At 39.2% G+C, this 14776-nt stretch overlaps 1 protein-coding gene across 1 annotated transcript in view; it reads right to left on the reverse strand.

Annotated features, from left to right (window-relative positions):
- Positions 1-14776, reverse strand: part of LOC135198178 (serine/threonine-protein kinase PRP4 homolog) — a 277937-nt gene that overhangs the window by 163106 nt on the left and 100055 nt on the right. Inside the window, exons 6-7 of the mRNA XM_064225699.1 lie at positions 10479-10716; positions 9327-9553 (exon numbers count right to left, since the gene is read on the reverse strand). Coding sequence (XP_064081769.1) covers positions 9327-9553; positions 10479-10716 — 465 coding nt within the window. The remainder of the gene's footprint in view (positions 1-9326; positions 9554-10478; positions 10717-14776) is intronic.

Here is a 14776-nt window from a genome sequence, read left to right on the forward strand (position 1 = left end):
GGCTGGCCTCCTTAAACATGTTGGAGATATGGATTACAACTTCTTTGTTGGGATGATAATTATCCACAAATTTTTTTTACATTATTCCACTTTGCAAATAAGTCCTTAATCCCTGAAGTAGGCACATTATGTATGCCCATTCATTTTCTGAATTTTTCAAACCAGCTTCTGCTGGCCTTAAATCCACTAACAGCAGCACTGGTAGGCATTTTCTCAACGAGATCAGCATGCAACTTCCTACAACACTTTGCTACGAGTTCCTTCTTAAATTTTATTGTTTCTCACCTTTTTTACAGAAGGGCTAGCAGTCGAAACTTCCTTTGGCCCCATGGTGGCTTATTTAGCAGTTGCACTTGAATAAAAAACCACAAAAACAACAAAAACAAAAGCAAAGCAGAATGGGGCACGAAAGAAGAAGGGATGCTTTGTTTGGGCGCTTGATATGAAAACCGAGGAAATGTATGATAACTTTACAAAAAGAGAGGCGTACAAAAACCAAGGTTTGACTGCACAGGCATTATTGAGCATTTGGGCATCAATGGGCGCACTATGGCACTCAAGAGAAGACAGGAGCTCAGGAACAGAAGGGTGACTGAACACTAATGAGCGCTTAGACACTTTAGGGTGATCAGGCAATACCAGGTGTTTGACGCAAAAAGAAACTTCAGTCACTGCAGGGAGTTCAGGCACCAGAGGAACCTCAGCACTGGAGGCTGCTTGTAAGAAGACTCCTTCGAAGATGAGGAGTGCTTACTAGAAGCAGGGCACTTGAAAGCCCAACTCTGTTTCTCCAACAAAGGAGGAACTGAATAAAAACATTCCAGACTGTCCCAAGGACTACAAGACGGAAGAAGGCAACATATCAGTTCCTTGAATCTTTTACAGGTCACACAACACATTCATTGCTAGCCTTTCAAGAGGACATGATTCGTCCACAAGCGCCAGTGGCGCCTGGGACTGAACTCATCCGAACTTGACTAAAGACTATGAACATCCAAAGATATGTCTTTCCATACCATTTGGCTGCAACCTGGGATTCATCAACAGGTCCAACCAAGGGGAAGAATAACTGTGGGCAGACCCCACCGACCTCCCTTAGGCTACCAGTTTGACTCCTCCCAGGTTTAGGGGAGTATGCCATTGACCTTTGCCTATGAGAATCAGTGGAGCGGGCGGCTAACACCTCACTAGCACTAGGCACTCTGAATCACTCTTGTTGTCCATTAGGACTTTCACAGATGACACTAATTGGGCAATAAATTCCACTATTAATTCGAACCTCCAATCAATTTTCAACTAGTGGCTGGCAATGGGGTTGGGTTTCGAGGTGAGAGAGCCAGGTAAAGGAGAGGGTTGCACAGATGGAGAACTAAGAACAGAATTCACAGAAATCACAGGGATATTCAATATTGTCATCAGCAATAGCATTAGCATTAGAATTAGGAAATTCATAGCTAGCTGAAGACTTACTAATCCATCTAGTAGTCGCCGTCCTCCTTTTTATCCCTAGCCAGTTTATTCAAATGTGATCTCAAAGTCTTCCATTTCATACTGTCCCAGTCTAAACACTTGTTACATCTTAAATCTACTGAACATACCTGTCCCCTACAGTCTGTGCAGATAGTATGTGAATCATAAGATGCTTTAGTCAAACAAGTATTGCAGCCTTCACTGGAATACCTAAAGTTAATTAAATTTGAGTCTGTCATTACAAAGAAAAACAAGTCAACTAATAGTCCCAATCAGGAAAAAAAAAAAAAAAAGTCTTAATTCGATTAATAGTAATACTTCAAAAAGAAACCAAACTCTATGAAAGAATGCTGTAAGACTACCAAAGCAACAATACTTTGCCAATTGATGAAAAGACAATCAGAAAAATGATATTGTTATGATACAATAAAGTTTGTTCATACTTACCTGGCAGATATATATAGCTGTATTTTCTGAAGTCCGACAGAATTTTAAAAACTTCCGACAACACGCAGTGGTCGGCCATGGTGGTTAGTACCCATTCCCGCCGCTGGGAGGGGCGGGTATCAGGAACCATTCCCATTTTCTATTCATAATTTTTATTTCCACTGTCCCCTGAGGGGAGGTGGGTGGGTACTTGATTATATATATCTGCCAGGTAAGTATGAACAAACTTTATTGTATCATAACAATATCATTTTGTTCATGAAACTTACCTGTCACATATATATATAGCTGAATCCCACCTTTGGAGGTGGGAAGGGACAGATAGAAGGATTTTGGGAAACAAATGCATGCAGATGATTTACATCTTGGTTCCACCTGTTAGCATAGCTGGCTTCGTGGTTACTGCCACGTAAGTCTGCTTTGTGCTACTAGAGTTGCCAGCGAGGGTAGAGACCTATATAGCTGGTGCACTCCAGATGATCTGTCAACAGGGCGAGACCACGACGTGACTAGACCATATTGACCATACCATGAGGGCTAAGAAGTAAAATAAATATATATATATATATATATATCACCACCTGACCAACCTAGCCAAAGTTAAGGTGTGTTAACTAAGGCTTAAGAGTTAAGAAGTCACCGTTGTCGGCGACTCAACAACTAAATTAAGAGCTCTTCCTAACCATTTTCTACAGGATAGGATGAGTGGTACTTCTTGCCCCCAAGATTGTGTCTGCAGGACAACTTATGGCACGCCTAGCGAGCAGCAGATCTCATATGCCATCTTCACATCTCGCAGGGAGTGTGAAGTGAACACAGAGTTGCTTCGCTAAAACATGGTACTCAGGATGTTGCTGAGTGCCATGCTCTGTTGAAATGCTTCCGAGGCCGCGCCCTCACCTCGTGAGCATTCGATAAAAAGATTTCAAATCTTTGTGCAAACACAATGAAGGAGCATTTTGAAAGAACTCCTTAACACTAAAGCCAGGCTGTTCTTCGATATGGGCAAGTCTGGTCTTTTTCGGAACACTGCAGATTGCCCGAATGACTTCGACTTTCTTGAGTTTTATGTAGATAAAACTTGAGAGACCCGACAGGGCACAGGACTCTCTCTGGCTCCTGCCCACTAACTTGTGCCATCCTTGCTTCCAAGCTCCTGGCCCAAGGACAAAACGGGTTGACCATTCTTAGGCCACAACGGAAGGGTTAGAGAGCACACCGCCTTGTGTTCTCTAAAGCCAAAACTTGTGACGATGGCTTAAAATCTCACTAACCCTCTTTGTCGTATCTAGGGTGGTTAGAAGAAGGCCTTCCTGATCACATGCAAGAAGTTAACAGGTAGGAGAGGTTCGAATGCTTTGACATCAAGAACTTCAGACTACGTCTAAGTTCCATATTGAAAGCTTCGATCTGGACATGCACAGTCAGTCCGTCTGTACTAAAGTCAGGTGACCGACCAGTTGACCAGTCAGACGAATCAAGGACAGCAAGGCTGTACCCTGAAGACCATAAGGCACTATTCTTCGCTGAAGGATGAGTGTCTGGACTGCCTGGGCGATTCAATCTAAGCAAACCTTGGGGATGTATCAACGCAACCCAACGTCGTCAGCGAATCAACTCCTGACTCGAGCTTCTGGTGCCAGGAGAAAGGAGCGAGGAGCAAAAAGGCGATTCAGTCCCGAAGGAAGAATGCCTGACAGTCCAACCTGGTCTCATGTTACACGATCATCGGGGTGTATAAACGCAACCGACTTCGTCAACAAGAAACTCAGGGCTACTATATGTCGCCTGATCTCGCACGAGTGTCTGACTCCGAGAAAACAGGTGAGACAAAAAGTAGATGATGAGCGAGGTTCGAGATTCCACAGAACTCAAAGATCGTGAAGGGCTTTGTTGTTTGACAGACGCAAATCTCTGAGCCCAAAGGCGTCAACAACATATTTGCGTTATCTTTAATAGTTGTGACTGCCAGCTTATCCCATTCTTCAGACGGAAATGGAAGACGGTAATCTTATTCCTGTCAACATCTCGATAGCCTGAACGTAGTCAGACTCAGAGCGGAGATGTATATAGGTAGTTATAGGTACCTTTCGAGTTAGAGTAGACCGACTCTCTCGGAAAAGGTCCTTGGAAAGTGAACTAGGAAGTATGTAACCTCTGTGAATCCAGGATCCTGAAGGCCAACATGGGGCGATCAGCGGTCATTGTCGCTCCCATGTGACGTCCATAAATCCTCTTATTACATTTCCTAAGAGATTGAAAAAAGGGAAAAGAGACTAAATATCCATCCCCGTTCAATATCATAGGATGGCGTTTAATGGTTACCGATCCCGGATCGAGAATAAGGGAGCAGAAAAGAAGAAGCCTCTTCGTCCTCAACATATCGAAGAGAAGAATGAAAGGGCGTCCTAAAGTCTCCACAACTCTCAACTTACTTCTAAAGAAAGATTCCACTCGGAAGTCAATAGTTGCTGCCGTCGATCTAGACGATTCGTACGGACTTTGGAATCCTGTAACGAACCTCTAGAGGATCGTTACATTCTACGCCTGTTGTTATAATAGGCTTTCTCGTAAACTCGAACAGGGACCGAGAAGATACTTCTTAAGATATGAGAGAGCTGTGGAATATCAGAGTTGATCTGGACCACTGGTTCCCAAAACTCGTTACGAGGACTGGAGGGACTACCGAATCGCTTTTACTTCTTTCAGATTAAGATCCAAGACATCTGAAACCCTATCCGAGATGTCCGGCACCTTCTTTCTATCACCTCAGGTGATAAACGCACTGGAGAGATGTTCAGAATCATTCCTAGATCTTGAATAATATTTCAGTTTCCCGGTAGGAGAAAACTGTGGTCTGAATTGCAGTCTATTCGGGGAAACAAACTTCTTCAGGAAGGAAATTGGTCCCCAGCAAGCTCATCCATTCCCTCCCCGAGTATGCTTACTTCCCTAATAAGGCTGCGCTTTGCCTAAGCAGGAGAGCATATAAAAGTGCAATGTTGCGGTAGACTCGTAGTTCTATACCGTGCGGTAACGAGCACCGAAAGGATTAAGAGTAACTCTGTTGAACATAGTAAGGCAAAACGAATGCAACGTTTATTCATTCACGTAAGAAATCCCCTCAATCTTAGGCTAAAGTCCGTGATTGTAGGGCAGAGATACAGTTAGTCAGTCAATCCCGCAGGAGAGACGTAACCGCCAGCACAGAGATACGGTTAGTCAGTCAATCCCGCAGGAGAGAGAGACGTAACCTACCGCGCATGACAGCGCCCGATCTGTTACTGGCTCGGTTGGACTGGAGGACAGACACAGCGTGACAGCAGCAGCCAGCAGCTTACGAACGTCGTCTCTTAACTTTATGTCTGGGTTGCCAGCTACCCTATTCTACGAAAAGAAATAGGTCCGTTATTTTTGAGCCAGAAAGACTCTCAAGCTGGTATATTTAAGCGAACAGAAAACGCTAAATATATAGATGCGTTTGTGTCGTCAGAACACTACCATACAACGGTAAAAGATAATCGGAAACTCCTGGAAGGCTGCAGGGAGTAACGATTAAATGTCCTTAAAATAGACAATAGACCTCTCGGTTGCCATCCGAAGAGGTAACTACAGCAAGCGTATATGACTTGAACCAACCAGAAGTAAAATAACGCAAGGCAAAATATGAAATTATATCACAATAAAGTTTGTTCATACTTACCTGGCAGACATATATATAGCTGGAATTCGGAAATACAGCTACATACATATCTGACAGGCAAGTTTCATGAACAAAACTTAAGAGATCGAAGCAGTCAGCTCAAGCTTCTTATGTTACTGGACATAAGCGTTCATTGACGTAGTCTACAAGTCTATTTCTTGTACGAGTCTGCGAATGACGAATGAGAGCTCTTCCGAATCTTGTCAATAAGAGCTTATTCGCTTACGCAATATCAAGTTAATGAGATGTTTGTCAATGAGAACTAACCCATTTACGGGACAAAGAGATATTTTGTCAATGAGGGGATACCCACTACTTGACAAACGAAAGTATATTGTCAATGGGGGAAAGTCACTGAATTGACAAAACGTAATCCAGGGAGTCAAGCATTTAATTTTTTTCGATTCCCGTCTCAAACGAGGAAGGGGCAAGAATCCTGTTAAGAGACTGGGCTTACGGCAGGTAGAACGACGATGTTCAATTCGGCAGCGTAGTCCCGACTAGAAACTAACAAAATCTATCATCTGAAAAACCCTTTCAGATGGGCTAAAAAGCTTGCAAAATTATCCTGGGAAGAGGAAGAAACTCTCCAACCAGCTTCCTCTCCCGTATCACAACTAATGCCTGCTAAAGCTTAAAATTTATTGGCAGTATGGCAAAGGAAGTCCTGTCTTGCGCTTCCTGAAGAGCGTCCTTTTGATGAGTGCCTTTGCAAGAATCCACTGAACGTTGCCGAGAGTCCTGACGTGCAGGACATCGAGCCTTACATAACCCGTAACTGCCTTATCGCAAAGTCTTGACTGCGGTAGTGGCAACTTAAATTTATTGGCAGAATGGCAAAGGTTGCGGTAGAGCAAACGAGATCTTCCCTTGAGCTTTCCTTAACTCCATCCACCTATGCGAAAAGCAATATTAATTGACAGAGACCTCTTGAATTCACGAAACCCGATGTCTTGCTGGGTTTCGAAGAAGAAGTTGTCTGTTCACTTTAAACTTCCTCCGAAGCACTGCCTACTTCACATTCTTTGCAGGTGAGGTAGAAGGTATCACCGGAGGTAGAGATAAAAAAAACATTCTTTTAGGCCCATATCTGAAACAAGAGCTTGAAGAGTTCAACAGAAACGTTCAGCCAGGCGACACACCTCGGCGTCCACTGGAGCGCGCTCGGCGTCCACTGGAGCGCGCTCGGCGTCCACTGGCGCGCACTTGGCGTCCACTGGCGCGCACTTGGCGTCCACTGGCGCGCACTTGGCGTTGCACCCCGCGCGCGCCTGGAGTCCATCCGAGCGTCCCGGGCGTCCGCTCTCAAAAGCTTCCTGCTACTATGACTTCTCTTACGTATTTCTCGGTGGAAAGACGGACACGAGTTCAGGCGACGTTCGCCTTCTTACTTCTCACTGAAACGCATAACGAGAGAGAGAGAGAGGACTGAAGCGTCCTCTTCTATAAAGCTTCTATTTAGAGGCGCGAGTCCTTCCGAAAGCTCCAACCCCTGCATGGGGAGGACGCTTCGGAGGACGAGAAGCAATCTTTCAGGATTCGTGCACGCGCACGCACTTTGGCAGTCTGGGGATTTTCATCAGAAACTGCCGAAGGCACGCCAGATCGGTGGGGTTCCTTGTAACCCTCCTTAGGCTTTCGACATGCTCCCTCCCCGGGTCCTGGGAGTCAAGCAGAGGTCCCGGCTAGAGGCGAAACGAGGCCGATCTGACGCACCCTCCACTACACAAGGGGTATCACTGCACTTCTGCACTTCACTTTTACTCTCTAAAGCAAGCACTTTCGATTCTAAGATACGAATCGAAAGAGTATCAGAGAAAGGGCAATTCCTCTACAGACACTGCTTAGGGCCCGAAGGCAACACTGCAGGGTTAGGAGTAACAATTACAGAAGTAAGCACTTCCCAGCAATGAAGGAGAGCGAGCACCTCTCGTAGACATATTCATAGCCCGTAGGCCATACTAGGGTTAGGCAAAATAAAGTCTACAGGAAGGTTAGCAGTTCACTACCCTGACTTTTGTTACTGATTAATTGCGTACATACGAATCATACGTCTTCCTTACGGAATTAGACATGTTTACTGATTAATTGCGTACATACGAATCATACGTCTTCCTTACGGAATAGACAAAGTCTCACACTCCTTACATGACAAATCTCAACAAAGAAGCAAGACCCATACCCCTCTCGTACATACCAAGTGCGGATCTACCGAAGCTTTCGGTAGCCACACCCTATCTTTTGCAGACAACCCCGTCTGAAACTAGCCTAACTAGATTCAGATATTTTATGCAAAAATGAATCAAATTCAAATCAATTTAGATAGCGTTATGCCTAGCCACAAATCCAAGTAAATAAATCAAAAGACAATTAGGATACTTAGGGCAATGAAGTTTCCAAAATCCTAAGACGGAGGTACTGAAAACAGGTGTTTTCAGCACCAGCGACAGAAAAATTATGAATAGAAAATGGGAATGGTTCCTGATACCCGCCTCCCAGCGGCGGGAATGGGTACTAACCACCTGGCCGACCACTGCGTGTGTCGGAAGTTTTTAAAATTCTGTCGGACTCAGAAAATACAGCTATATATATATCTGACAGGTAAGTTTCATGAACAAAATAACAAATTCCAAACCAAGCTGCTGCTAATAATTGAATGTACAGCCATCAACCAGCAGAAACAATTTGAAGCTCTTCTGCTAGTTGTTCCTTTCTTTCCCCAAAAGTGGGCGGGGTTAGTCACCTACCTAAAACAAAATAGCGCGACCACGAATTTCAAACTTTTAGCTGCTGGCAAATGAAACTAATAGCAATGTAATTAATACTTGGTAAGTTGGTAAGCTACTTATATAAAAATACTTGTTCATTGCTCTAAAAAAATATCCTTATTTTAATCACCCCAATTTCATTCATTTTTTCTGTTTACTATGAATTTTCCTAAATAGATGACTGTGATTATTCTTTACATTTATGACATAACTGTGTCAATTGTCTCAAGTACTTGCCAAAATGCATTCATATTTGCTATCTCATTACCTCCAAAATCAAAATGAATGATGAAGAAACTAGTGATAACAATAGAGCTCATGAATTCAGATCAGATGAAAATAATGGCACATATTTATCTTTGGATTTCATGGAAAGTTCATAAGTTACAGCAATAACAAGGAGAGACATAAAAGATGTGCCACTACTGTCTATACCATTCACAAGCCAGACATGGTGAAAATTGATGTGAAGAAATATAAAGTAAACCAAAGCTGTTACACACCATAACAAATTAGGTGGCACTCTTTTTTTTGTTTTTTTTTTTATTTTTGTTTTGCATAAATAGGAAGTATTGTAAGTTTGATATTACTTCAAACATAATACGTAGCTCTCTCTCTCTCTCTCTCTCTCTCTTTATGGTACTGCATTAAAACTAAAGAAGTAATTTTTTATTTGTCCTATTTTTCCATGATTCCTGAGTTAACTTGGTTATGTAAAAATGTCATAAGTCAGTGTAATAACTTCCCAAGTACTGATAATTTCCCAAAATCTGTGCATTGCAAATTACCCTATATGGAACATCTAAACAAATAAATAAAAAACCTATTTGTTTTTTTTTACACATTAAAAAGTTAAAGAAGAGGTAAAGCTTTGTTCTTAAACTGAAGGAATGAAGTATAAGTAGACACATAAGAAAAGAGATATTATGGAACCTCACCTTTTCTCTCGATGACTATCTCTTTCTCTTTCCCTGTAACCATCATCTCTTCGACGATCTCTATCTTTGTCTCTGTCTCTGTCCCTGCTATCTCCTCTATCCCGTAAACGCTCCTCCCGAAGCCTTTCTCGCTCTTTCCTTTCTTCCATTCTTTTCTCCCAATCCCTTTTTCTCCTTTCCTCACGTTCTTTCCATTCCCGTTCTCTTTGTTCGCGTTCTTGTTGTAACTAAGCAAAACAAAATTACTGGAATGTTACAGACATTAAAGAGTAACTATGTAAAAGGCATTCCTCAATTACTTTCTTCATGAAACACATAAACTGTTGATGATGTTCACAACATTGCAATACACAACAGTTTCTTTTTCTTTCAGACCTTTTTTTTTTTTTTACCTGATAGGTAAGATGGGTGAAAGAAGAGTGAGGGCAGTTAGCTAGCTAACCATGGTAGGGAATAGTTTAGAAATTTAAGTATTAGTAAGAGTAATGTAAAGTGTGGTTTATCCACAATTTCATTTCTAACTAATATTAATAATACAATAATGATTTTACATTATATTAACATGGTGAATTGTACAGGTTACATATTTTGAATTTTATTTCTTAATAGTATAATTATATTTAATAAAGTTCCAATTTTCTAATTTTAACCTAAATTTTAATTATCATAATGATTTTGCATTACATCTACATAGTAAATTCTACATATTACTTTTTCATAAGACATTTCTTAAAAGTATAATGTTGAGGTTCATCGCGATGATTACATAAAGATACTCTTCTCCACCATCTGTGGACTGTACTTATTACTATAAATAATACATACTATATAATTTTTACTTCTTTGATAGAATTCCAATAAAACTTCAATTTACTGTTGCTATGAGGAATAAAAAGAAAACAACTAAAAACAAATGTAAATTCAAGTTCATAACAAAAGTAGTGCTAGTACTACATATATGTTACGACCCTATATATATAATTAATTAGGTTCTAATAAATAATGACTTTTTTCCTGTAAAAGTATGTCAGAATATTTAAATTACAATTAATTAAACTTTTTTAAATAAAGCAAAATGTTAATATGACATTACTACTATGATAAATTAACATAAAAAGTAAAGAGAAATCCTTTACCTATCATGTGACTCACCTTTCCCCTTTCACGCATTATCCTCTCTTTCTCCCTTCTTTCACGACTCCTATCCCTGCTGCGGTCTCGGCGCTGTTGTTCCTCTGCCCGAGATCTAGACCTTTCCCTTGATGAAGCATCTTGTTCCTTTCGATGACCAACCTCTCTCCGACTTGGCTTTTCATCATGGCGGTCTTTGTCTCGCCTCTCTTTTTCACGGCGAGATCTTTTCTCCTTATCCTCAGCCTCACTTCTTGACCTGGTGAAAGAATTCAGGAAAACCAAACTCCTTTTTAATGAACCTTAAAAAAAGTCACCAGTAATAACTTACGTATGACTGCACCTGTTACTCTGTAAGAGAAATTATTAAAGGAAGTAATGACATATTAAGCAATTCCAACTTTGTATTAAAATTACTGAAAAACATGACCTCTTGTGCATCTAACAAACTTCACACATTTCAATAGAGCAAATGGCCTTTCATTGGCGTTAAATTATACATCTGTCTTCTCTAAGGTTTCCGATTGGCAAAAATGGAAATTCCTTTCATAGTACGTAGTACTGCAAATAAAGTCAGACAATATTTCTTTTATTTAAAATAAAGTTGTTGCAACAATCTAGCATAAATATGAGACCATTTTTTGGTTGAAAATTCAATAGAAAATAAGAACAAAGTGGCAGATGTATCTTTTACCACCATCAGTTACAGCAATATACAAAAGTTGTAAAAAATTCACAATATTGCAAACAAGGTGTAATAAAAGATTTTACTTACTTTTAAGGCAGTTAATTTCAAAAACACTACATATACTATTAAGATAAGGTATCACATTCAATTTCAATTATACAAATCAAAGTACTAATAATCTTCTCTTCATTATCTAAATAACAAACTTAAATTTTTTTTTTTAACTATTAAAAGACTTGTGGCACCAAAAGATACTGCTGGATATTATACAGAACTTATCTGAAATTTTACTGCTTAATTGAGTTTTTGACAAGAAGTAAAAAAACTTTAACAACAAGAAAAATGTTGATACAGGAGTTTTTTAAGATTGAAACAGTGTTTCAAATGTAATCACTATAAATTACTTTTAACAGGGTTGTTACGTTTGATAACTCTTGAAGGGTTCCCTAAATTTTTTTTTCTTAAATTAGAGGTGTAAACGAGAAAAAGAGTATATTTTAGTTTAACTAGATCACTGAGCTGATTAACAGCACTCCTAGCACACGGTAAAGTTAAAGGAGTTGGAAAGCCTGTGAAGAAGACACCACTGGGAATGGATGATGAGTAAAAGGCAGAGCAGTGGAGATGAGGCCAAATGGATGCTTCAAAGAATCTTTAGGACCAACTACTGTGTGCTACATAAAGCACACAGTAAGTGATATCCCCTTTTGAGATATAATTTCTTTAAATTATGAAAACTGTATTATGACCACTATAAAATGGAGTACTGAATCACCAATGCGCTGTAATAATGATATTTTGATAAAAAAAAAAAAAAGAGGAGACTTAAAACAGCCACTCTAGTCTAAATTTGGTTTGACAAATAGAAATCTCTTATGCATTCAAAATGTAAAAAATGCATATCTGTATGCAGCCATGGTTGTACATACAAGATGAAGATATCACAGTCATCTTCCTAACTGTTTTATATGAAGGTAAAGGAATATGTTTTGTGCAATGAAATGAGTCTCAAGAAAGAACATTACTGGAGATCATGGAGCAAAATTAAGTAACTGTTCAAAGTTATAAATCTTCATATTCAGTATCAACCTCATAACACCAAAAAGTTCCTTATCTTTTAACTTTCCTGTATCAATCATTTTTTCTTAGTTAAATGGAGGAATTATAATGTTTCGCCTTAAGTATTCTAATTCTCTGATATTTCCACACACCAGAAAGCACACTTTTCTAAAGTAAATACTGTCCCAATATTTTTTAAAATCTACATAATCTACTTTCACTAAATACAACCTTTACATAAATTGATAAAAATCAGCACAACAGACATTTTCACCTAACATATAAACTTAAATTATTTCCCCTGTCTTTATGGTCACACATTTCAAACTCATCTGTGACTTTCAAGGTCAGCCATCCAAATAAAACTCTGTTACAAAACATTGTCAACAACAGCCTCTAAATACATCGACAACTCTAGTCTCTACTGCTATGTATATAAAAGTAATTCAGTATAAAAAAAATGGGAAAATGCATTTATTGTGACTTTAAAGGTGAAATCTGTTGCTACTAAAATCATGACCAAATAAAAAATATTAAGGTTATGACCTCCGAAAACATAACTTAGCTGGAGCCAAACCAAATGGTTATCTTTCAATCTAGCTGCAAGTCACAAGAACTATTCTTTGTTTGTGCAATTCTGGGATGGGCTTCAGAATGAAAGGGATCTTTTAAGAAGGTAGGTGTCATAAGTTTATATAAGATGTGAATGAGGTCTAATAAATATGACTTATTTATTCATAGACTCACATATACAAATTAACAATATTACTTCTGCCTCTGCTGATATGAGTGTTTGTTTATTATTAAAAAAAAGTGCTTAAGTACTCCTTTTTCCTTACAAAGTTCTTCCACAGATATTTAATTACTATGCAACAAAACTGCTAGTCCTGAGAATGCAAAATCAGACTTTAATAAAAACTGTTGTTAAGTTTGCATATCAGATTACGTACAGCTATTTACTATCAGTTTGTTTGTATGGTGTTTTCATGTTGCAAGGACCCAGTGGTTATTCAGCAACGGGACCAATTGCTTTATGTGACTTCCGAACCACGTCGAGAGTAAACTTCTATCACCAGAAATACACATCTCTAACTTCCCAATGGAATGCCCGAAAATCGAACGCGCAGCAACCGAGGTGGCAGGCCATCACCATACCGACCATGCCACTGAGGCACTCAGAATATATATAGCCAGATTATAACATTGCTAAGCCTCCTCTGTATGAATGTGAAGTTTCTAAATTTGCATATTATGCACTGCTGCTCTTCCGCTCGTACTGCTACAGTATCTATGGGTGTTCCCTCTGGACGAACTATACCCGAGAGACCATGAGACGTATCACTGTTGTGCACAATGGCATTCTGAGACGCCTCACAAACACTCCACGCTACCACTCCGCCACACAGATGTTCTTAGAAAACCACCTGGACAATTTAAAAATCATTGTAAGGCGAACAATGTCCAGCCTGGTAACCCGAGTGAGAAACAGCGGCAACTCGCTCATACAAAGCATTCTAAGGAGTGAAGCAAGAAGAAGATCTAAATTGTGGGAAAGATGGGAAAATGAGGCCTTTGTCCCCTAAAGGACTTAATCTCTGTATTAGCAAGATGTCATCTGCAGATGTTGTCATTATTATATTTATTGCTGATATTTTATTTTTTCATTATTTCTGTGATTACTATCAAGTTGAAGTTTTTTTTTTTTTTTATACATTCAATTTATGTATTTAGCCCTCTGGACCTGACTACTGTAACCACCTAAGGTCTCTAGTTGAAATTTAAGTTATATAATCTGTGCACTAACTGTTATAACTCACAATGCATTTTTTTTCTCACCAATATTATTACTTTTACCAGTATTATGATTACTATCTTTTATGCTACCTCAACTATTTTGTGGACAAGTGCCGATTACTCATTTTTCCTATCATGTTGACTCATATATCTAGATTGTGTATGTTACTGTGTATTTTGTATATTCTTTGTATATGGCCCTGAACTGAAATAAAGGATATTATTATTATTATTATTAAGCTAGTAAGTAATGAGGTAACTGTTCAGTACAAGAAAGGGAACTACATCTATTAACCAATCTGCTTCCCCTACATCCTTTTCTAAAAACTAACTGCATTTTCAATTGGCACCAACACATTATATACTGAACTGCACATAAGGTTATAGGTGACAACAGGGATGCCAATAAGTTTTTTAAAGTGATTTCATTACTCCTTATTTGACTATTGCCTCCCAGACGTTTTAGGTCATTATTCAATGTATTTAGACAATAAGTAACAGAGGCGGCAAAGGGGACTAGTTTTTTCCCTTGTTATAGAGACAAAGAGACTTCATGTCTTTGGAAGGTAATGCACAGTATTCATTTATAGTTCTTCAATGTTCTTTACATTGTGAGAAAAAGAATTTGTCATGATAAATGTCTGACGTATTGAAATATTGGTTGAAACCTACACACTCAACTAATAAAAGAGATTTTTGTAAACCTGCAAATGATGGGGTAGTTATAAACCAAATAGTAGCAAGAGAAGGAGATAACAAGAAAACTGATGCTAAAACT

This window comes from Macrobrachium nipponense, chromosome 21 (assembly GCF_015104395.2).
Source record: "Macrobrachium nipponense isolate FS-2020 chromosome 21, ASM1510439v2, whole genome shotgun sequence".
NCBI classification, from domain to species: domain Eukaryota; kingdom Metazoa; phylum Arthropoda; class Malacostraca; order Decapoda; family Palaemonidae; genus Macrobrachium; species Macrobrachium nipponense.